Here is a 25,839-nt window from a genome sequence, read left to right as displayed (position 1 = left end):
ATAATTCTGCCTTAGGAATCAAAATATAGAGATAGGGATAAATACACAGAAAAAAACATTAATATTCGTATATTAATTATACTAAAATGACTTAGTGATCGAATACTGTACATTGTAATACATCCAAATGGTGCATATTTATGTAAGCATGAGTGACTTGGTCTGCACTTGGGTCATGAGAGTGTCACTGTGACTTGGAGACTGTGTGGAAAAGCATGAGAGGACTCTCAGCACTGTTGTGGTGGTAGTCATAAGTCACTTGGTTTTTCTGTGTGTAGCTGAAGTCCTGCACAATCTGGATTGGGTAGAAGCCAACTAAAAAGCAGTTCTGTTCATTCTTCCACTGTCACTTCAGGCACATTCTAAGACTCCATTTCATCTCACCTTTTGGGTCCTATTTCAAGCGAAATTTACAGGTTCTTTGGATTCCCTTGAAGATATTAAATTATCTCAGCCAGGTTCATGCGAACCCTCGGCTCCTCAACTTGAGCCCCATCTCAGTACCCAAGTCTTCAGTAAGAAGGGGACATATAGCTTAGCTCTTTAGTCTCAACTCCTCCTTACTTGGTTGTTCAGGGGATGAAGGAGTAGAGATAGAAGATACAGGGAGTAAGGATTGAACACAACTGGCTCACATGTAAACTGGCAGAGGACACTCTGGGAATATGACAGTTTCACAGGCTGGTGGTTTCCCCAAACAGTGATTTTTGTGGGCGACTCAGAACCTCACTCCACTCTCCCTTCAGAGTTTCTCAGATCAGCCATGTGTCCCACTTGCTGGCTGACTGTTTATCAGGCATACTCACCTTGTGTACGCAGAGTTCCAGCATCCTTTTCCTAACCACCTTCCCCTGTAGGAAGCCCCTCTGTACGGACTCACAGGCCTTGCTCCCTACCTTCTCACTCAGCCTCTCAGGACTTCTTGACCTTCCTTCATCTCTGTTGTTTGGGCTAGGGCAATAAGCCTGGGTTAGAAATCCAAAAGAAATCACCTCACCGTGGGCAGCTGCATACCCCACAGGTATTCCTTGCAGTAGGAAGCCTTTGACACTGGGGCTACCAGAGTGTTTCCTTTTCAGTATTATTTTATAATGAGGATAGGAGGAGGAAACTAACGAGCTTTGACCACACAGTAAAGGGCAAAATGGTCGACTTCCAGGGCTAGGGAGGCAGCTCTTTTCCACCCTATTAAAGAACCCGAGTAATTTTAGATTAGCTGAGATTAATTGACAGTTTTGACCTCTGAGAACTGTTGTGTCCCTGACTGTGTAGAAGAGAAATCATCCTTCGGGGAAGCGCAGAAAAAGAAACACAGAGAAACAGCGGCAAAGGCTGCTCTGTGCTACATTTGTTCTCTGAGACACTCAAAGTATACGTTTTCTTTCCTGCCCATTTCACCACTGACTAATCACCAGCAAGTTAATGTATTTTCTTATGATGTAATTAACAAAACAATTTAGTACTCAATAGAATTTACATTCTCACAGCATTTTAAATTATTAAGTAGGTGATTGCTGTTTAATTTATATGCAATACGTTTTGAGTCCTCTTCTGCCTGTTAAACATTAAAATGGTTGTAGGAATAACGAATATAGCACAAATTTCTCTATAAATATGAAAAAGTAAACTACATATTAGGAATAATTTGTGATGGTTTGTATATCCCAAATCAAAGTCTAAGTGAAGTATCCAGAAATTGTTTTCATTTCTCATTTATCTCTACTTTTTAGAAAACTATTTAGGTTACTGACAAATGAAGAAGTTTTCAACAGCAGCTATTGTTTAGATGTAAAATTGTATTCTATTACAAATTCTTAGATGATATTGATATATTGGTACAGACTCTTAAGAACACACGTTTGTTTTTCCAGCTGCTTGGTTTTGTGTACGCCTGTTACGTGATCAGCATTTCCATGGAAGAAGAAGACACCTGTAAGTACTTAATCCCTCTGCGGGTTCCCTCTGAGTAAGACACTGATCACAAGGCCAGGAAGTCTTCCATATTTCAAATCTAAAATAATTGAAGTCAGCAGGGTAAAGTTATAATAGAAGCAACACAGTCATGCAAACTAGAAACAGTAAACAGAGGACCCCCCCCCCCATTCCTCACTCTGATCTGCTCAGGAGTATGAGGGAGCCTCAGAAGCCTGGAGAGTGCAGTTAGCCATATCAGAGTGAGGTCTCCCTCAGAACTAGGCAATGCTATCTAGTTAAGGATATTCTAGTCATCACCAATTGGGAGTATGCTGCTCAAAAAACTGAAATTTAACCAACAACAATGATAGTAATATAATGCATTGTGAGATCCATATGTGTATGAACTATGTGAATTTGTAAAACAACATTACACCCTTTCGTGTGATTAAAAAAATGAAGAGCTACTAAAAGTCACTCATGAAATGCTCAGAAACTAAATCATAGTTTAATATCAAATAAAAGGTATATCATGACTTGAGATTCTGTCTTAGAGGCATACCAGCACAGGTCAATAAATGCCATTTATTGAGCACCTGCAAATATGTAAGGCACTTTCCACACAGCTGTCTGGTGTGCTCATGTAAGACAACAGCAAACGTTAACCAGTTTTCACAGCTGAATTACTTAGAAAACCACACCTACTCATTTCCACACTTGTCCAAATTGCTTACAATAGAGCACTTAACAAAATGGGGATGTACAGCTAACCTTTGTAGTGGCTTTCTAGAATACAATACCAAGGTGAATGGTCCCCACTAAACAGATGCAGGAGTAATGCCTGAACCAAAATCCATGACAATGTGGTCTCATCTCAGTTACCCCAACAAATGATACAAATGCTAGGCCTTGAGGTTAAAAGTGTCAGTGATTAAAAAAAAAAAAAAAAAAAAAAAACAGGCCAACACTAACAACATGTTTTGTGCCTTGAGGATATTTTGCTTTTAATATTAAATGGAAAAGAATTCCTGGCAATTTCAAATGTGGAGCTAATGTAACATCCTGTCACACTTGGAGGGGAACTTTGGGGATAATGTCTTCAGAAGCTGATTGATTCTACAAATTGACAAAGCTAAGTACAAAAGATCAGCATCATGATTCAGACCCATGCCAAAAAAATAAAAAAATAAAAAGAAGTCCACATGGCCAGGAACAATTGTTGAACATGAATATCATCTGCACTGAGACTTCAAAGAAGCTAAGATTTGGGTTAAATAAATACTTCAATTGCTGTGCTGAATATCTTATGAAGTACTTCCCACAAAAGGGGCTTTTTTTCCCCTTTTCCTCATTGAACTGTCGGGAGACTCTCAAAAGATGCCAATAGTCCGTCCTGCCTTGTTGCAGGAGAAAAGACACTCCAGTCTTTAGTCTCTTGTCTAACATAATGAATGTAGAAAATCATCTCATCAAGGCTTGTGATTTTTAAGTGAAAGTAGGAAACACACAATGACATACAAAATAAAAGTCTCACCTAGACTAGATAAAGATTTTTTGGAACCTTTCCCAGTCTTTCTTTAGAACAGTGGTTCTCAACCTGTGGGTCATGACCCCCTTGAAGGTGAAAGACCTTTTCACAATGATTGCATATCAGATATTTACACCACAACTCATAAAATTAGCAAATTACAGTTATGAAGTAACAACAAAAATCAATGTTATGGTTGAGAGGGGTCATCACACTGTAAGAAACTATATTAAAGGGCTTCAGCATTAGGAAGGTTGAGAACCACTGCTTTAGAGCCAGAATGTCAGAGGACAGGGGCGATATTACTCTTGGCAGATACTGTGGTCCTATTGACTTTGGTATATTTAATTAAGTGAAGCTTCTCTATAGAAATCCCTGAATCAGCTAAGACAATGCTATCACACTCAGATGGAAGCAGCTCTTCACAACCTCGTCTATTAATGGTTTAATTTTAGCATTTGTTATTAGGGCCATACATAAAGCTACTCAGTAACATCTGGATGCTGTTGTTTTCTTGCCATCAATTCCAATGATACTTAGAGTCAAAAAGAGCCCCGGGTGCTCAAAACAGTCCTTCTGCCCAACATAACATGACAGTCGGCTGGAGGAAGGATGACAGAGAAAAGACATTGCAAACCTTTTAGTCTGGAAGTCCTCAAGACAGACATTTTACATTTTTACTGAAAGAAGAATCAAAGGAACAGGTGTAATTAAATTGTCCCAGCATCTTCAGAAGCAAATGCGAGTAAAAAGCAATGTCTACTGCCAATTTCCATGACCTCAGAATATCACAACTGCTGCCAACGCTTTGTTGAATTCTGGGTGCAATAGTGTAAGGCTCTTGGGATATGACGTTACCAACCACAGGCAAAGAGAAGCACATCTTCTTCCAATTGTTTTTCAAAAGTGTAAACACTAAATAAGGAAACATTTACTAATTTTTTTTTAGCAGTCCTCTGGAAAGCTCATTCTGAAACGTAACTTCAAAATTTCCCTAATGCCATGATATCTTGGCCAATACTCCATCATTTATCTTGACTCCTGTCTGATAATGAAATGTCTGCATTATTCAAAATACAGAGTTAAACCTTGTTCTCAGACTGAAAACTGCCCACACGTTCAGAATTAGTAACAGTTCCACTGCTCTCCTCTGGACAGCTTTCAGAGTCTGTGGAGCTACTATTTCAGATGGACGTTTCTAAAGGATAATAAGTGTTTAGGGAAACATTCATTTCAAACCACTCACCTTCCCAGTTACCTCTCAGCCGCTTTACTTACTGTTTCTTATAAAAATTGTGATCTCAGGTCAAAGACAAAGAGATAAAAGCTGACAGAGCACTGGGTGGGGTCCATGACTTTCATCCTTCGTCCTCATGAAAAAGTCATCATATGTGTTTCCCTTCTGTTTTTCCTTTCTTCTTTTTTTATTTGCCTATCAATCTTAATGAATACTCCAGTGAAACTGGCATGTTTGGGATCTGTAATCATAAAACCCTGCTGAAGTCTCCTCTGTGAGTGCTCGGCCAAAGTGAACTACCAGCTTGTTATTATCTTGTCAGACCTACCAAAAGGGAAGGTTTTGTTTCAAGGAAGTGTGGAGATAAGGCAAACTATGCTGAAAAGTACCCACTACTGTATATCAATACTAATGGGTTTTTCAGAGGAATCTATTCTAGTCTTGCTTTTCCTCTTGGCTTCCAAATTGCACCTGGCACATAGATTTGAGCAATCACCAAGCATCAGGGATCTGCAGTTGGTGACCTCAGTCATTCCACCTATGGGAAGGTCAGGCAGCCCAAGAAGGACCTGAGCTACCATGCAAAGGTAGAGAGAGGACACCACTTCCTGGATATGTCATGAAACAATTTTTTTCTCTATAATACTATCATAGGTACCCAAACACCAAAACCCACAGACCAAGCAAGACGCTCCACAGGGTCAAGATAGAGAAACCTTTCATTCAAACCATTTCCAAAGTAAAGGCTAAGATCCCAGGGAAGCCGAGCCCCAGCTGCTGTCCCACTCACTGCAGACTTCCTTAACTCAGCCTGAGCAGGGACTGTGTACAGTTTGAATTCTGCTCTCTTCACTCTTCCCCAAGTGCCTGCTCACACCTTGAAGGAGGCTTCCTCCCTCTGTCTATCCACTGGCACGTTTCTTCCCACCCAAGCTTAATTATCTTTTCCCGAAGTTGGCCACTTTCTTCTCCCTCTTCCAGGCTATCTCAAGGGACCTGTGATAGATTGTTCAATGCTTTCCTGGCACGTTATGCTTTTTATTTGGAAACATTTAACACAACTGTAATTTTCTAAGGTCACGGTATTTACCAAAGCAACCTCATTTCCTAACACAGTGGGCATTCTATAGAATATCCAGCTGTGTGACATTTTCTGGTTAAATGTGAGCAAATGTCTATTTGCTACACATATAGTAGTAATGGAAGACAAAAGGTGTGGTTCCACTCCTGTAAAGCTTAATGAAACCATGAGTCTATTGGATATTGGAGTTCCTCACCAGGGAATGGGTGAAGAGTTACCTACAGGAGCATGGATAACTCAAAGGCTGCAGCACTGAAAAGCCCACCACAGCATGAGTGACAGTTCTTAAAGGCTGCATCCTTGGAGCTCCTGCTCAGCAGCAGTGTCAAGCTGTGCAGAGCATTTTTAAGTTAATGGGGAAGAAAGAAGATTCTGCTGTCCAGATGGTATAGAATGGAAGATGAGGGACTTGCAGCCCAGATGGGATCACAGGAGAGTGGGGAAACAAATGACAGACTGTCCACACCCTGTGGCACCTGGAATTCATGACAAGAAGAAATACACTGTAAGGTCAGTAGTGGTAAAGTTTAGCAGGAGCAAGTGACACTCTGCCAGTGTTTCTGTAATTCTATTTTAAATTTGAATTCAAACAACTTAATCCCGACCCCGTCTCCACTCTGATGAGTAACGCACTAGTCCAGGTTAGCCAGTTGCACTGTTGGTATACTGAGCCCTCCGTTCTCTGTGTTGGTCCTTAGTGATGCCTAGGACCTGCCTTGATGAAGCCTCAGTGTCCCATGAGAGCCAGCCACCTGCCACACCAGCCTTTCACCTGTTACTAGTCAGCGTCTTCGCCAGATCTCATGTCAATTAACATTTTGAGTTACTGGTACTTAGAGAAGCCTACATTTCAGAGATATTAGAGTCCCCAACCCCTGCTCAGGGATAATTGACTGAAACTCCAAGTGATCATGCGATTCATGGTCTCTTCTCTTCTTTCTAGTGCCTTTATCATCAAGACTCTCATAGAGGAATAGAGAGATGGATCCCCCGGGTAAAAATGATTTTTCAGCAAGCATAAAGGTCTAAGTTCAGACCCCACTGCCCATGTAAACAGCTGTGGTTTATGTGGAGTGGTTACGTGTGTGCCTGTAACTCCACCACTGGGTGGTAGCAGCAGGGACCAGGGGCAGTGCATGCAGACAGTAGGAGCACTGGACCTTTCTGGCTCCAGTCTAATTTCACATTCATTGAGAATCCCTGTCTGAGGGGAATAAGACAGAGGGAGCAGGACATAACATCCTTCTCTGGCCTCTGCACCTGCTTACACACATGTGCATCTATGATACCTACACAAAGACTATCATGGAAATACTGTCACAAAGAGTTGAAACCCATGGGCTCCCACCCCTCAAATGCCTGAGCTCTCTCTGCATTCAGAACCATCTGTCTGTCTGTAACTATGACCTCCCTAACACAGAAAAGGAAGATTCACTCCATCCTGTGTGTTTTTGTGGCTTTTATCTCTATGCTTCCAATACATAAAGGCCCGTTGCTTCTTGAACTATTCTTTTCTTTCTCCCCTCTTCCAGCCACTCAGTTTCCTCGTTTACTCCTTCCTCGGTTAAGAAGTCACACCATTTTTTTTTTTTAAAGAATAAAGGAGTGCCTGCTGCCTCCACACCTGTTATGTATTCACCCTTCCTGTCTTTCATGCCCCTTCCTTATGTCTCCCAGACTGACAGCCCCCATTTTTCCACCTCATTCACAACCAGTCAGCTGCCATCAGGATTGCTGTCCCAAGTCATGAAAACCTTATCCGAAAGGCCAGTGAGACCTTCTGATTGTCAGATTCTCTTAAAGCTCATCAAGGTTTCTTAGAATATATGTTATTGGGCTCTGTTGGCTGCTGGAAATTTTGCTCTTCTAGATTTCTGGGTAATCCTGTTTCCTGAGTTTTGTCAAAGTGATCCTTTCTTTTTCAACAGTGCATATTTTATGGTTTAAATGTTATTTCTAAATCTTCATACAAATGTAACAAATACTTTATGGGAATGCTGCTTTCAGAATTGGAAGCCCTGGTTCTGGCTACTTTTGAAATGATAACTTATTATCTTTAGAATGTTCACTAGCTTCCCCTCCCTTTCATGCACAGCTTTATGGTTTATACTCATGATGCTGTACTTATGCATATTAACACTAGGCAATAAACCAAAACATTTAAAGACCAAATAATAAAAGAGATATTTGGGGCTTTTAGAACAAAATGGCATATAATAGCTTTAAAAATCTATTATATCAGGCTTAAATATTTAAGATTTTATGAAGATCTGATTTAATTCCTTTGAAGAAATGTCATATAAGTAACTAGCAATAAAAGGCATATATGTGGAACTGAAATGAGGTAATAGGGCATGTTCATAAGACTTGGACAGCAACGTGGAAGTCTGTGTGTGTGGCACAAAACAGGTGAATCATCATATGGAGCATAGCTGACTAGCTCCTCTACTTTGTCCATATTTCCCACTTAGAAATCTCCGCACACACACCTTTCCCTCCTTCTCTCCCTCTTTGTTCGTTCACTGGCCATAAGAACAGAAAATCTACATTCGAGTTAATGGTCTATTTCAAGGACATCATTCCTTCCACAGTCCAGTCGGCTGCAAACTTGTAGTGACTCATTCAACACCATCGTGAGAAATTTCCTAATAGCTATACAGCTGTAGCAGAGGCAGCTGAGCTAGCTACTAACCCAATCTGTTCTTCTCCAAAGCACACAGTTGAGTGACTGACTTCTTCAAAGTGGATTCCAAACCTGCCCCCTAAAAATGTCCACCAGCTTCTTTCCAAGGTCTTTCCCTACAACTGTGGGACATGAACAGGCACGGAAGCTTTGGACAGCATATTTAAAACAGAGGTGCCGCTGTGCCCAAGTGCCCGAGGTGTTACAGGAAGTTGATCATGGAATTTGAGACTAGAATGTTAAATGCCTCTGAGGCCCAAGGTGCTGAGAAGCATCCAGGAGTGTCTGCAATGGGGGAGATCCCTGAGCAGAAACTTATAAGAGTTTTCCTGTGAGACTCAGAGAGCTGTTTTGGGTGACAGCTTTGAAGGAAGACCTAAAGGACACAAAGGAAATGCAAGGAAAGGCCAGAAAAGGAGCTCTCCATGCAGAAGAATCAGGAAACTCAAAGGAAGTCACTTCCTGAAAGAAGATTCCAGCCAAACTAAATGTGACTTCAGGAATGCTCCATATAAACCGCTCCAAAGGGTCAACAGGTGACCTGGGCTTTCCTGCCCTATGTCTCACAAAAGAGTGCCCCGGCCAGCGGGGTGTCAACGGGGGCGACCCACCTGTGGGAGAGAAGGAGAGGGACGGGGGAGACACGAAAGGACGACAGCAAGACAGTGTGTTCTGATCAAGCTGCAAATTTTATTCTCCTCACAAGGCTTATATAGCATGGGAGGGGGAGGGAAGGAGGGAAGGGGTGCACGACGTGCCGTACGTGCAGGTGAAGGGCTATGTGCAAGTCGTGCAAGTCGTGAGGCTGCTAGGTGGTAAGGTCACTGGTCAGGGCCCATTGTTCTGTTGTTCTGTTGCTATGCTACCTGACCTGCCTGACCTGTTCTTTATCTTTGGGGGCATCCGGTTTAGGGTAGGGGCTTGTTCTCTGACTTAGCTAGTACTTTTCCATGGTCCTTGTTTGGTCTCTGACATCTCCCCCTTTTATATGTATAGCAAAACAAAGAAAGGAGGCCCAAATGTTTTTGCCATGACGGGAGAGGGGTGACAGAGGCTCTATCCCTGATAAGTTCCATTATTGGCTGTCGGTCCATGCAGGTGTCCCCACATGCCCCGAAGGAGGCTGGAACGATGCAGTTTTTACAGGGGGGCGGGTTTGAATTCGGGAGGAAAGGGTATAGGGTCTGCATAACTGCCATGCAATAGAGCGTGTATGCACTATCAGTGTAAATGTTAAGGGGGGAATCATGGAAATCCTGAAAAACCTGCAGAACAGCAAAGAGTTCAACCAGCTGAGCTGAACGAAAGGGCGAAGGAAAGGGAAACGAGTGACCTTGAAAAGCATAAGCTGCAGTGCCATTGGCTGACCCATCGGTAAAGACGGTCAGGGCCTCAGGCAAGGGACTGGGGGAAATGACTTTTGGGAAGATAAAGGGATGAGTGCATGCAAAATGAATGACTGGGTCATCAGGGAGGTGGTTGTCAAGAAGGCCCAGGAACCCCGAGAGGGCAACACCCCAACAATCCAGTGTCTGGAACAAAAATTGAGTTTGTTCGCGGGTGTAGGGGGTTAGGATGGAATCGGGGTCCTTACCAAAAATCTGGCGTGAGGTCTGGCGACCACGCATAATTAGGGAAGAAACAAGCTGGGGATAGGTGGGAATAACCTTAGTAAGACTGGCAGGCATATGAATCCATAAGAGGGAATGACCCTTAAGTTTATCCTGATCCCTTAATGTGGAAGGGGAGCTCTGCCAAAGGACCCCGGTGGGTACATGGGGAGTAGATAAAACAACAAAAACCAGCGGGAGGGAATAATCAATCTGAAAAGAGGCTTGGGAGGAAATGGCCTTGGTGATTAGTGACAGGGCCTTATGGGCAGCCGGGGTCAATTGACGGGGGGAGGTGGGTTCACTGGGGCCCCGAAGAATGTCATAGAGGGGTAGAAGATCAGCGGTAGGGAGTTTTAAGTATGGTCAAAGCCATTGAATGTCCCCGAGAAGTTTTTGAAAATCATTAAGGGTGGTAAGGTTATCTGTGCGCAGCTGGATGCGCAGGACCAAGACTCGATTGGAATGCAATTCAAGGCCCAGATAACTAAAGGGCGCGGAGCGCTGGATCTTATCAGGGGCGAGCTGTAAGCCAGCAGCACAAAGGGCCTGTGACAGATCTTGGAAGGTTGCTTCTAGAATGGAGGAGGTAGGGGCGGCCAAAAGAAGATCGTCCATGTAATGTAAGATATAAGTAGAGGGCCATTTTTGGCGTATGGGATCCACCGCCTGAGACACGAACTTTTGGCAGAGAGTCGGGCTATTTGCCATTCCCTGGGGTAAGACGCGCCAATGAAAACGGAGCATGGGGCCCTGAAAATTAACCCGAGGGAGGCTAAAGGCAAAATAAGCTCGATCATCAGGGTGTAGGGGGATGGTAAAGAAGCAGTCTTTTAAATCGATAACCATTTTGTGATAGGCCTCAGGGATGGCAATGGGTGAGGGCATGCCTGGTTGGAGGGCGCCCATGGGCTGCATAACCTTATTAATGGCTCGTAGGTCTTGGAGGAGTCTCCATTTTCCAGATTTTTTTTTTTTATGACAAAGATGGGCGTATTCCAGGGGGAATTGGATGGTTCAATATGACCGGCGGCGGCGAGCTGTTCCTGTACCAACATCTCGGCCGCCTGTAGTTTTTCTTGTGGCAGAGGCCACTGGTCTACCCACACAGGTTCATGGGTAAGCCAAGTGATTTTGTCTGCATGGTGTACAGGGGGAGCAGTGGCCTCAATTAAAAACCCTCAAAGCCGAGACCGAGTCTGTCTGTCTTATTAGTTGGAACAATGGGTTGGGTTTGGCCCTGTTGAAATTTAACGAGACCCTTGCCTGGGATGAAGCCCATTCGTAACATTTGTTGGGTAACCACCTCATTTGGGCTACAGAGGATGACTTTCATTTGGGAGAGAATATCTCGGCCCCAAAGGTTGACAGGGAGCCCAGGGACCACAAAGGGGGTGACAGTACCCTGGTTGCCCTCCTCATCTGACCAGGTCAGAACTTTAGAGGATTGGAGGGTGTTGTTGGATTGACCTATGCCCTTGAGGTCAGTGAGGGAAGGGGTGAGGGGCCAGGAGGCGGGCCAGTGGTCTTGGGAGATCACAGTGGCATCAGCGCCAGTATCCAGAATCCCCTGGAATTTTTTGCCATCTAGTTTAAGGGTTAGTGTGGGTTGAGAGTGGGAAATAGGCTGAATCCAATAAGCCTCCGATGAGCCAATCTGAGAAGCTCCTCGGGGCTGGGCGGACTGAACGGGGTTATCAGAGGAAAGCGCGGGGATGGTAACCAGCTGGGCAAGGCGGGTGCCGCTGGGGACGGCAACAAGACCCTGGAGTGTTGAGGCCAAAATCTTAATTTCTCCTGTATAGTTATTATCAATAATTCCGGGGTAGACCTGGACACCTCTTAAGGTGGATGAGGCACGGCCAAGGATAAGGGCATGGGTGTCTGGGGGTAGGGGGCCCCAAGTCCCAGTAGGGATGACTTGGGGGCCCTGGGACGGGTCTAGTATTGTGTCGGTGGCAGCACAGAGGTCCAAGCCTGCGCTACCTGGGGTTGCCCGTTGGAGGGAGCAGATAGTTGGGGAGAGACCTGCGAGGCCCCATGGGGCACTCCCCCGAGCGGAGGGGCCAGAGGCTGGCCCCGAAGGAAGTTTCCCGACGGGCGGGGAGGGAGCGGGTGACTGTGAGCATTGGTTTTAGATCTGCATTCTCTCGCCCAGTGAAGGCCACGGCCGCATCTAGGACATGGGGTAGTTGGCAGTGGCCGAGTGGTGACCCTGGGCTGGGGCATCGTGGCCGTACCCCCCAAGGGGGCAAGGATCCTCTTAGGGCATTCCCGTGCAAAATGTCCCGGTTGTTTACAGGAGAAGCAAAGGCGACTTTGTTGGGATCTCAAATCTTGGGCGCCTGCCGACTTTAGGGCTGTGCCAATAGCCAAACCTATGGTGTGGGCGGAGCCTACTCCAGCACAAAGGTGGATGTACTCAGAAAGGGGGGCCCTATCTCTGTGGGGGCGGAGGACCTCCTGACAGGCTGGGTTTGCATTTTCAAAGGCGAGGTGTTTAACAAATGTGCTTTCGCTTTCCCCTGAGCTCAGGAGGCGCTCAGCAGCATCATTAAGACGGGATATAAAATCGCTATAGGGCTCATCTGGTCCCTGCCGCACCTTGGCCAATGAGGTGGTAGCGGCACCTTTTTGGGGAAGCAGCTTCTAGGCTCGAAGGCCTGCGACCTGAATCTGGGCCAATAAGCCGGGTGGAAAGGTGGCCTGGACCTCGTTTTTGTCATAAGGAGTTTTTCCAAGTAGTTTATTAATGGTCCAGTGTTTTGAGGAAGGGTCATCAGCATTGCGCTGGGCCGTCTCACGGCAGTTTTCTGAAAAGTCAGTTTTCCATAGGACAAAATCGCCCCCAGACAGGGCAGCACAGGCCAGAAAATACCAATCGTTTGGCATAAGCCAGGCCTTACTCTGGTTTTCTAGCAATGAAAGGGTAAAGGGAGCGGTGGGGCCATATTGAGCACAGGCTGATTTAAGGCGCTCAACAAAGCGAAAGCTAAGTTTTTGGTAAGACTGACCGGGTGGGGGGCCCTGATCGGCCGGAGCCCGTAACCGGGGGCCCCTCCTCATGGAGTGTCTCTCCCTCCTCTTCAAGGGCAGGCAATTCCTCCATCTCGGGCAGAGTTGGCGGATCTGATCCACTTGTCTGGCTTCGGGTAACGGGAAAAGCCAAAACTGGCTGTGGCCGAGGTTTTTTGAGTGAGGGAAATGTGGGGGAAGGCCGAGTTTTCGGGGCACCCAGGGCGAGATCGGAGAGCTCCTGATCAAGGGAGCGTAGTTCCTTTAGAAGGGCCAGGTGTTGTCTGCGGGCCCGAAGTGTGCCCTGTAGGCGCTGTAATTCTGTTACGAGATTAGGGGGAATTTCTGAATCATCGGGGGTCAGCATTGGGAGCGCCAGCGGTGAACCCGCAGGGGCCTCAATGACGGGGGCACAAAAGGGGGCAATGGGAGGGGTATCATAAGGAGGGGGCTGAGTAAGATTGTATGGTGTCTTTGTTGGAAGTGGCTTTTTAGAGAGGGGGGTTAAGGGGGCCAAGGACACATGAGGTGGCCAATCAAAATTATATTTGGCAGCCTCTTTTTTTTGACCGGCCTCATCGCCAGGGTTAAGGGGGGCCGGGTCAAGATCCTGAAGGGAGGGGTAGACAGACTGGGGTGGAGGTGATTGGGCTCCTTCTTCCATATTTTTATTCTCCTGTACAGAGGGTGCTCGTGAAGGGGGTCAGGGGGGGGGAGTGGGGAGGATGTGAATCAGCGCGAGAGGGGGGACGAGACTGTTCTTTCATGAATTTTTGTCCCTGAGAAATAACCGACTCGATGTCAGGGGAGGGGGAGGTTCTTTGGATTTTGAGGATATCGTTAACAAGGTTCCAATAGGAAAAGGTTACGACAGGGACTTTATCTGGACCAAAGATGCAGTAGTAGTCAATAAGGCAGTCACCCACCCTTTTCCAATGTTTTTCATCAATCGTTCCTTCTTGGGGAAACCAGGGGCAACAGTCTTCTAAGTGACTAAAGAATTTGTTGAGATCTTTTTTACGAACCCTTATCCCTCGTGTCTTGAGGGCCTCTTTAATGCCCTTAAGGAAAAGGTCATGGGAAGAACTTCCCTGTCCCATGGTTAAGCCTAAGTTTAGACTAACCTCGTCCTTCCCGCTCTCCTCCGGATCGTCAAGAAGGGGCGTGGAGTCGGGGGGTCTCAATGGACGATCACCAAAAATCTCCACCAGACGTCTGGGCTTTCCCGGAGAAGGACATTCAACTCCCGACGAGGCGAGGGTCGAGCCCCACGTTGGGCGCCAGTTGCCCCGGCCAGCAGGGTGTCAACGGGGGCGACCCACCTGTGGGAGAGAATGAGAGGGACGGGGGAGACACGAAAGGACGACAGCAAGACAGTGTGTTCTGATCAAGCTGCAAATTTTATTCTCCTCAGCAAGGCTTATATAGCATGGGAGGGGGAGGGAAGGAGGGAAGGGGTGCACGACGTGCCGTACGTGCAGGTGAAGGGCTATGTGCAAGTCGTGCAAGTCGTGAGGCTGCTAGGTGGTAAGGTCACTGGTCAGGGCCCATTGTTCTGTTGTTCTGTTGCTATGCTACCTGACCTGCCTGACCTGTTCTTTATCTTTGGGGGCATCCGGTTTAGGGTAGGGACTTGTTCTCTGGCTTAGCTAGTACTTTTCCATGGTCCTTGTTTGGTCTCTGACAAAACAGCAGATTATATCCTCATTTCATTCCCAGGGCTGAGCAGGAGAACTATGGAAAAATGATCAGACTTTCCATTTGGCTTCAACTTTGTTTGATCTATTTAAATCTATAATCTGGATTTATTTACATAATCTGTTTCATTTGCAACTTAAAAGTTTCTTAGCATTTAATCTGTACTGAATTCATCATAGTTATCATTGTTTGAGAATTTTCCAATGATTCTTTCTACTAAAACTGCATGTTTGTCGCTTTTAAAGCTGCCCCAGTAAATAAATCTAATAAAATAAACTTATACAAAATTAAATTTCAAATTTTTAAAAAGTCCCATGAATTTACTGAAATTTTTATAAGTCTTCCAACCTAAAATTGCAAGTGAAAAACCAATAAACCAATTTAAAACTTGAATTGGCTTTATAGGAGAATCTGTCTTATCTAAAACAATCTGTCAGATTATATTAAGAATTACAAATATTTTACATACTCAGCTGGTATAATCCCAGTTTATAGTCAATAGGAAAATATTATATTGTAAAATATATTTGCTTTGCACACTCTCTCCCTATCTTTCTCTCTCTCTCTCTCTCTCTCTCTCTCTCTCTCTCTCTCTCTCTCTCGCTGATTAGATAACTATCTATTCAACTTCTATCTCATGCAAACTGTTATTTCTCCATGATTAGGAGCTTTCAGGTGGAAAGCAGGATTAATTAATTTCAAGTGACTGCTATCCTTCTATGAATAGATTTAAATCATTTATATGTGCCTATAATATGTGTACATATGTTTATGTGTATGTTCATATATACTTGTTCAAACAAGAGGGATTCTCATCTACATGCTACCGCTATGATTAACAAAACAGCCAGAGCACCAAGACTTGAGTAGATTGAGATAAACAGGTTTGCTCTACTCAGAGCCTCTTTGGGGTTCATTTTAGACTTCCCACCACTTTAAAACACTGCAGTCTCTTCCAGCCTAGCTTGGCTGCACTGGGTTGGCGTTCTATTTGTTTCCTTTAACCATTCCACCTGCTGGCTTTCTGCATTGTTTCCATTTCCTAGGTAGGATGCCAACTGTTGTAGATATTTCACAGTTTGGTTAAGCTGCATTTAAGGCATGTCTTTTCTTGTCATGGGGTCATCAATCTGTCCAGATGTGGAAGTACTTATTGTTCTGACCCAACACCTTATTTAGTTTGATATGTCTAAACTAACCCAGATAGCTACTCTTTTGTGGATTTATTGATCTGTTCATTCAAGAAATAGTCATTTAGGGACATCTGTGTGGTAAGCCACAAGATACAGAGATGACTAGAAGAACCTAGCCATTTCCCAGGGGATCTTACCTTGTAATAGGTGAGCCAGGCCTAAGAACATACAGAACAGTGAAGAGAAGGTGATGTTATACCAAGTAAATCAAGTAAACCAAAAAACAAACAGAAGCTGTGGCGTAACTGAGTCAAGCATGGATGTGCAGAGCATGTGCCTTGTCCATGTGTATGGGATATCACATCATCACAAAAAGAACAAAGAAAGTACGTTTTAAATAATCAAAAAAAATATATTTCTTAAGCTAAAAATCCTGAAGAAAAAAACCAAAATGCATACCAGAAAGTCTGGAAAAATCTGGCTCTAAGGATGCCATGAGCAGCTAGCTCTGCACATCCAGCCTACAGCATGAATGACAGGTCAGTCTGTGAGGGACCTTGAAGTCTTTTTTATACTAGCAGTTTCCAAACTATTTCATATTTTGGCACTCAGAGAGAGAATGTCAACTCAGAGAATAAGCTGCTCTTCTCCTAGTAAGAAATGGGTGTCCCAAAAGGCTAGTGGCTATTTACCCCCGGTGTCACTTCTCACAAAGTCAACACACACAAACCAACTCATGCATTCACACAAACACATCTATACACATACATACGTGCATGCGTGTGAGTGTGCACACAAACAGATCCACGTGCGTACATGTACACACATACACACATGCAACACATATACAAACACTCATACATGCACTCCCACACAGACACGTCAGAGAGCAAAGGAATCAGCATCCTGTCACTTCTGCCCCCATTCAGACCATGCTGCTTAAGATGCTCTACTGGATGGTGTGGAATGCTGAATGGATTTCATCTTGAGAATGATAGGATCAGATTCAATTTTCTTAGAAAAGTAATTCACAGAGAAAAGGATTTATAAGAGAAATCTCAGTAAAGAAATGGCACTTTAGATGGAGAGTGTCCTGGAAAATGGAGAACCAAAAGTGATGATGTGGTTATAAAAAAAAAAAAAAAAAGACAAAAAGAAAAAAAAAGAAAATAGTGTTTCAAAGAAGAAATGTCTAAAATTGTAGAAGCAGACAATAAAAAGGAATTATAGAGAGACTTCAAAGCCGACAAGTATTTGTCACTTGATTTATTGAACAAAGTAAAACATTGGCTAGTCATAAGCAAGAATGATAAAAATGGATTGGGTAAAACAGGGTAACTGTACGAAAATACCTTACAATGGTACAAGAATTCACTGAGAGTTGCTGAGACAAATCCAGGGATGTTTTTAGTCTCCTGCTTTTGGGAACATTATTTTATTTTCCGTTTCAGTCATTCTCTTCTGCCTCACTGACCTCAAAGAGGTTCTAGAATTTATTAGCCCATTATTTAAGTATCACACACACTTAGGAAATTCTAAAGTGGAAAGAAACTGTCAGCAAAGATTACAAGAAACACTCTGTTCCAGAAATCTGAACTCACAAGGGGAACAAAAGCCAGAAGCAGAGCCAATAGAAATGTAGGGTAGCACCAAACAGAGAAGGTGGGGTTTTTTAGTTGTGCTTTGTCTAGAATAAAATGTGGCTACAGAAGAGGCTGTTAGTACCGACCAGTCTTTGGTCAACAGTGGATACGAACAGACAGTAACTGAAACATTACAGAAACTCAGAAAGGGACTTCAGTAAAGACCCTACAGTCACTGTTGTTGGCAGCCTTTCCGTCTAGTTATTAAGCAGCTGATGAAAATTATCTGGTTGGCTAAAGGCATTTCTACCCTCGTGAAACAGAGCACAACTAGTGCAGCCTTCAGAGCCGAGAAATTTCAGGAAGAACAGAATTCCTATTAAAACTGAATGCTGCAGAAGATAAAAGAAAACTTATTAGTAGATGGGATAATGTTTGCTTTATGATCCCAACGGTTGGGAGGTAGAGGCAGGGAGTCACCTCCTCAAGGTCATCCTCACCTGCATAGGCTAGTCTGGGCTACATAAGCTTTGCAGGAAAAGAGAGAATGAAAAGAAAGGACAATTGCTGTTCTTTTCTAAATACTAGAAAACAAACACTCAGTGTATGTGTTGCACTGAGATAAGGGTGGTGTGAGCAGCTGCATTACTGGCATCTTTATAAGGATGAGCAAGCTCTTGCAAAACAAAGGCATGAGCAAAGGCAGAGAATAGTAAATACCATCATTAAAGCACCTTACAGAGATACTGAGCAGCATCCCAGATGCAAGAATCAAAGGCAACATACTACATCATTCAAGGTCTAGGGGATCCTTCAGGAATAACTGCAACAAGCTTGTTCCTGCATCTAAAAGAACAACACTGGAAATATTAAGAAAAAGTCACTGTGTGAGTGTCACACAAAGAGGACATGTTCATCTGCAAAGCATCCCATGGGTTGACATAAATTAGGAAGAGAAGAGAGAGCTCAGTCCCTCAAAGTTCATGTTACTGGGGAAAACAAAGAGCAGAGATACACGTCAGTGCCAATCAAAAAGGAAAGGAAAGGTGAATGGAGCCACCTCATGGACACTCTGGCAAGTTCTACACCCTCCTACCCACCCCTACCCCACCCACCCCATCCCAGCAACAGCCTCCTAGGAACCTGCAAGACTCTCATAGGTGACCTGAGGCCACAGATTCTTCAACTGAGTTTTGTTTTGTTGTTTTCCTGAGCAGAGTTTACAAGGGGAAGTGTACCTGTCCAGAATAAAACCATTCATAGAAGGTAAAACCTCTAGGCATCAAAATGTGACTGACTGGTGATTTTCTACCTATATCAGCTACCCTTTCCAGATGTGAAAAACCCGATCTCGAGTCCAATGCAGGTTCTACCAGGACACAACCCGCTCTGGGGGAACAAGCGGTCATTGTTGGGATTTTACAAATTCTCACATAACTCGAAGCTGAACAAAATTTCTGAAATATGGGGAATCAATCGTTGAAGAAAAATGTGCTATAAAGAGAAGCAAATTGATAGGCACTGTAGCAGTGTTGCCAGACGGGGCTTTGAGATTGGGTCTTAAGAGCAGTGAATGTCTTTGTAGACATAGAGAGAAGATGGCTAGAGAACAAGCTTACCTCTTCAGGTTTCTCCTGACTCCAACACCTCTTTCTCATGTTCCCGTGGCCTTTCCTCTTACATGGGGGTTAAGAGGCAATACAAAAGCCCGTAGAACAAAATTCATTTCATTTATTATCTAGTCTCAGGTATTCTATGATAGCAACAGACAGCCACTGTGTGTGTCTATACCCTATTTAGGAGGCTCTGCATTTATCTGAGGCAACAGCCCCTGCTATAAAGACCATTTCTCTCTTATTTCCTCTCATCTCATTTCCCAGTGTAAGGAAGACCGAAGAATACCAGCCAAAGCCGGGATGCTTCCCAATTCTCTGCATTAAGCTACACTGGGGGCAGCTGAACTGTATCAGAGCACACTTCAGAACCTGAGGTGGAGAGGGATGAGATGGGAGTAAAGAAAGTCCCCTTGTCATGATTGCTTCTGAGTAGCAGGAAGCCATAATGTACGCTGGGCTCAGGACTCCCTGTTCTGCACTATTCCAGCTAGAGATGGTGTGCTGTGGCCGATTTCATTGGCTGTCTATGTTCCCTGTGTTTGGTTTTGCCTGCTTGCTGGGAAATGAAAGACCAGATGCTTCCAGAGTCATAACAAGAGCAATGGGAACAGCCATGAAGATGACATTATGTCATCTCCTTCTCTCTAGCCTTGGAGGGGGTCACAATGTTTAGGCAAGTGGTAAAGCATCCCTAGTCACTGCCTCTGAAATCCTCACTGTTTTATGGCATTGTCAAGTTCCTTTGCATGGCAGACACAGCACGGTACCCACAGGAACTTGGGGTGCTGGGATTGCCAAGCCCAGAGCCTCGGGTTAGCACAGCAAGCCATGCCTTTTGAAAGCTCAGATTCATCAGACAGAAAACGGTGGCAAATTAGTGACACTGTAGAGTATTGTGTTCCCTGCTAACATGGGAAGAGTTGCATTGCTCCCTGCCTCTGGATTAACCGGTCTCTCCTAAGAGCCCTTCTTCTTGGTGGGTGCTGCAGGTTTTCTTTGCATGAACTGAATGGGCATCAAGTTCTTGCCCAGCTTTATTTCTTATGAATCACCTCGTAGAACAATAAAACTGCAATATAACTGAGGAATAATGATGAGCCAGAAGATAAGGTTAGGATAAATATTTGGGGCTGGGGTATATAGCATAGTGATAGAACTCCTTCCTAACTTGCAAGAGCTTGCAAAACAAAAAGAATAATACTGCAGGGTGGTGGTGACACATGCCCTTAATTCCAACACTCAGAAGACAGAGGCAGGCAAATCTCTGAGTTCGAGGCCAGCTTGGTCTACACAGTGAGTTCCAGGACAATCAGGGCTACATAGAGAAACCCTGTGTCAAAAAAACCAGATAGATAGATAGATAGATAGATAGATAGATAGATAGATAGATAGAAAGATAAATAGAGAGATAGATAAAATTGAAGGAAGGATAGTAGCAATAAATCTAGTAACTGGTCCTCGTCTTCCTGAATTTTGTTTTCTCTGAGCTAAACACAGTGGAACAGGAATCCTCTATCCCTTAATTCAGTGACAAGGCAACAATCAGTGTGGCAGATCTGAAATGAAATGTTTTTATTCTGATTAATTATTGGTAAATACACTTAAAACTGGGACACAAAGGGCAGCTCAAATACTTCTAGAAGTGGCATCCTTCAGCACTAGGACATAATCACAGCTTCAGGCTAAAGTGTAAATCTGAGGCATAAGATTTCTTGTCTGACGGCCCCTTCAAGCACTACTTTCTGTTCCCTTCCCTTAAGCCTAGTCAGGCTGACTGACGAGAGTTTAGTAGACATGACTGTGTGAGTTTTCAGGTTATGTTGTGGGAGGTCACACAGATTCTGCTGGCCTCTTTATCTCTGGCTGCTAACCCTTGGAATCCAACTATCATGCTTCTGGGAAGCCCAGGAAAGGCTGCTGTTGGAAGCAATACACCTCCCAGCCTCAGTTCAGCCAACCAAAACAACAGCCTGTACCAACTTCCCAGCCAAGTGAATAAGCCACCTCAGAAGTTGGTCCTCTGATTCCCTGCAAAGAGCCCCTGACTAACAAATGACCCTTCCCTGCTGAGCTCCAATGGTTGATCATGAGCAAATTCTTTTAAACCAGTCCAAGAGAGTGTCCCATCACTTATTAATATACAACCACCACAAGCCTATTGCACAGGAGCATACGGCCACTAAGAGGTTAAATGACACTCCATTGTCCCAAAGCTAGAAATTGACAAAGTTGGCATCCAAAACAGGGCCAATATGACATATAAAATGAAGTCAGGATGAGGATAATGTGAGAGTTTTACCTGTATTTGTGACTTGTGGTTCTTAAAACCAAAAGAAATTTGAATAAAATACAGTGAAATATTCACAATCTGCTTAATTCTAACAATGGAATGACAACAATCTGCTCCTTTATATTAATTTTTCTGGGGATTATAAATATGTTATAATTTATAGATATATTTTCAAAGATTTAAAAACCAAAAGAACTTGTCAAATTCTTAAATATGTGTAGCTGGAGAACTTCTCTCCAGCTCCCGCCACCAAGTCCCGCCAGTTCCAGAGCCCACTTATAAAATAAACACACAAACTCTTATATTATTTAAACTGCTTGGCCATTAGCTCAGGCCTGTCATTGTCTAGCTCTTACTCTTATATTTAGCCCATTTCTATTAATCTTTACTTTGCCACATGGCTTGTGGCTTACCGGTACTTTACATCTTCCTTGTCCTGATGGCGGGTCGCAGTGTCTCCCTCTCAGCCTTCCACTTCCCAGAATTCTTTTCCTTGTCCCGCCTATACTTCCTGCCTAGCCAATGGCCAATCAGTGATTTATTTACTGACCAATCAGCAACACACTTGACATACAGACCATCCCACAGCACTTCCCCTTTTCTTTTCTTAAAAAGGAAGGTTTTAACTTTAACATAGTAAAATTACATATAACAAAACAATTATCAAGCAAGAATTACAGTTACAATATTAAAGAAGAGATCCTATCTATCTTATATTTGTAAGTTTAAGGTTTTATATCTAACTTATCTTTTATTATAACTAAGGAAAATTGTAAGTATCTAGTCTTTAACCACATCAAAGACCTCAGAAGGATATACTACTACCTGAGAAATGGAGAAGGATATAAGCAACTTTTAGGAGTCTTGTAGGGTAGACAGAGACAGCTGGCAGCCTGGACAGTCATTCAAAGTTCTCTTGTAAAGTTGGGGCATCTGTCTTCAGCCCACAGGCCTAGAGTCTCTTATTCACTTTTCTCTGTGTCCTGTAGAATGTCTGGCAGATTTCTCTGCAAAGCAGGAACCTGAAGGACCATTTTGTCAAGCAAAGTTCAGCGGTCACCTTTGTATGGGTCCTGCATGTCCAGTTGATCAGGCAGTCCAGGCAAGAACAGTTTCTTGCCCAAATGGCTATTTTTGTCAAGGTGAAGATAAACTCCGTATGGAGTGTCTTCGATGCCCATCCTCCTCTCTGAAGTAAATCGGTGCTGTCAGGAGCAGACATGTCTCACTGTCCAAAAAGTCTAAATTTTTAAAACATTTTAAATGCCATATTCTGTAAGTCTTTGAAGTGTTTGAAGACTACCTATCTATCTGAAATATAACTATGTATACCTAGAAGACTTAACTAACATGGCTACAAATATGATTATCATAGATGACTAATTATTAATCTATTTTTTAATTATCCATTATAATTTTAAATGAGTTACATAAACATAATACCTCAAACAAGAATAGAAATATATATACAGTATAACAAAATTAAGTTTAAACTTGTATCAATAAACTAAAATCTATAGCGATGTAAAACATTTTAAACAAGTTGTTACTCTTTAAAAGTAGGTTCATTAATCTACCCTTTCATCCCATCATATCTAAACTATCCCCTTTTTTTCTTTAGAAAGAGATTGTATTTATAATCAACCTGCTTTAAATAAAAATATTGGTTTTTGTCTGTCCCACACCAGAGGGCTCTTCTGATTTGGGACATAAGAATCTCTTAACCATTTTTTTTTTTTTTGAGCAATATGTCTGGGTTTAGAGGGGGAGTGAGCCAATTCCATCTCTAAAGCCAGCTTGGTATATTTGGGAATTTGGGCGTAGCTTCTCTTACTACTTCCTGCTGGAGGGGGGCGCTGTATCTTATGGGGACACGAAGAAAATTTTAGGATCATGGAGTAGTCCATGAGGCTGTATCGTCTGAGCCAGTTGCCTTGGAACCATTCTGGATGTTGAGTCATCTGGGCCATGGTGTCATTGGAGACCTTTCAGGGGGTCTTGGCTGGTCAAACCTGATGTATCTTAATCTGGAACAAATCCATAGTCTCTGGCTTTCTGTGGAAACAAAAGCAGAGACTCTTTTCCAAAGCAACATATCCTTATATCCAAATTTTGAAGTCAAGGTACCTTTAAAATATACATTTTGGCATAACTCAACAGCTTTTACAATCAAATGTTTTTCTGCAGTTACGAATATCAAAGAGAACATAATCCAGATTCTTTGTGTGGTGGCCATCTTTACGTGGCTTATTTTTTTATATTAGCGTTAGCCTATTGGTTTTAAACTGCAGCCTTCTAAGCCTGAAACGGCGCAGTGGCTACTGGCTCCGCCCACTTCAGCTTCCCAACATGGCGGTAGTCCGCTTTCCGCCAGCTCTGGGAGCCGTAACTCTCAGAAATAGTGGGTCTACACTTTTACCAAAGTAGCGTATAGCCCAGAAACCTCTTTTTTTTGTTTTGTACTAGCAAAGGCTAAATTCACCACACAGTTTAATGTGCTACTTGCAGAGGCCTCATTCCCACCATACTGCAGGTCGAGAGCGCACGCTAGGAACCCGCCAGTAGCTCAAATCGGCAGCTGCCGCTTATTTGAGAGAGACAATTAGGAAGCTGTTTTAGGTCCGTTTTAGAATCTTTTTTGTAAGTTTTTAGGTGGAAACTCTTGCCACCACGTTGGACGCCATTTGTAGCTGGAGAACTTCTCTCCAGCTCCCGCCACCAAGTCCCGCCAGTTCCAGAGCCCACTTATAAAATAAACACACAAACTCTTATATTATTTAAACTGCTTGGCCATTAGCTCAGGCCTGTCATTGTCTAGCTCTTACTCTTATATTTAGCCCATTTCTATTAATCTTTACTTTGCCACATGGCTTGTGGCTTACCGGTACTTTACATCTTCCTTGTCCTGATGGCGGGTCGCAGTGTCTCCCTCTCAGCCTTCCACTTCCCAGAATTCTTTTCCTTGTCCCGCCTATACTTCCTGCCTAGCCAATGGCCAATCAGTGATTTATTTACTGACCAATCAGCAACACACTTGACATACAGACCATCCCACAGCAAATATGCCTAGTTAAAACCAAGCAGATCTTCTATTAAAACTCAGAGATGAGGCTGTGGAGACCAAGATGGCCAAGAGACTCTCCACCTTCCTCAAGAATTGCCTAAGCAAAAGAGCTGGTGCTGATCATGTTGGAAGTCTTACTATAATCAGGCCCTCACTCAGCCCAAGCATGCTGCCATGATTAACCAGGCCATATCCTACAACTACTCAGTGCCTGTTCAAAATAATGAGAATATACCCAATGCACCTAGCCAACGACCTGAAGGCCCAAGCCTAGAATGAAGAACCTATGGCTACTCCCACAGATGAGAGGAGCTCCATCCTCTGTGACCCCCAGTAAAGTTCAAGGGGAACTCAGACATAAAAAGTGAATTAAAATACAAATTGCCATAATTTATGAAATGGAAAACATAATTCATGTGATTTCTTGATAATAAAAGAAAAGCTTGTTCCTAGTTGCCTAATTCTTTTCATATATTCTAAGCTTTTGGTTCAGAGGAATTTTGAAAATCCAAAGAGATACAGATACAATGAAAAATGGACTCCAGCCCAGAAAGGAAGAAGCATATATCAACAGCACCAGAAGTTTCTCCATGAGGAATGAGACGCATCAACAGCTGCATGGCCTCTGAGCAGCACAGGGAAATTGTCACAGCTGAAGGGGACTTGTCCTATAACCTTTCCATTCTCACATGACATACAGTGAATTATTGCTTCCACGGAGCTGCTGCATTCATTACCAGATATCTTGTAGACATTCTGCACTGAACACAGAGGGTACACATCTACTTTATATTCTTCTTCACTTCTGTGTAAGTGACGTTTGCAACGGCTAAGCAAAGATAACTGACTCAGTGTCATGAATGGAAGCTTCATTCATGACCTAAAGTGTCCTTTAGATGAATAGAGAAGTTACAATCAGTCAGGAACACAAACCTGAACTTGTACAGTGAGATAAGGCTCTGTAGAAAAGTGCTGTAATTCATTCAGTTGGGTGAGAATCTTGTCAGGGATCCAGAGGGCTGCAGTGAGTAACCACAAAGATATTCAATTACAAGCAACGTCAGTTCTTCCAGGAAGATGCTTAGCTGTGTGATTGAAAATTGGCACCGGAAGTGAATTTGAAGGATTGAAAACAGGGGCTTTTCCTGGTCCTGGCCTCTCCCTATGAGACCCATGATAGCAATGCATCAGTTTCTGGGAATGGAGGAGACAGCAGTGCTCTGACTTTTCTGGATAGTGGATGCCAACTCCTAATTGTGCTAATTTATTTCTAAAGTGCATATCACACTTCTGGGATGTAATAACCATCGTACCCAGAATTCAGCCTCAATGCCCTGAAGCTCCCTGGCAAGATGTGGCTGGATGCTGCCTACTACCCATGCCTGCA

At 43.6% G+C, this 25,839-nt stretch overlaps 1 protein-coding gene across 1 annotated transcript in view; it reads left to right on the top strand.

Moving 5' to 3' along the window:
* Positions 1–25,839, top strand: part of Nkain3 (sodium/potassium transporting ATPase interacting 3) — a 325,107-nt gene that overhangs the window by 274,996 nt on the left and 24,272 nt on the right. The window contains exon 4 of the mRNA XM_059255692.1: positions 1,872–1,932. Coding sequence (XP_059111675.1) covers positions 1,872–1,932 — 61 coding nt within the window. The remainder of the gene's footprint in view (positions 1–1,871; positions 1,933–25,839) is intronic.

The sequence above is a fragment of the Peromyscus eremicus genome, chromosome 2 (genome assembly GCF_949786415.1).
Source record: "Peromyscus eremicus chromosome 2, PerEre_H2_v1, whole genome shotgun sequence".
Lineage (NCBI taxonomy): Eukaryota > Metazoa > Chordata > Mammalia > Rodentia > Cricetidae > Peromyscus > Peromyscus eremicus.
Note: the sequence above shows the minus strand (reverse complement) of the source record. Positions and strands in the feature narration are given on the sequence as shown.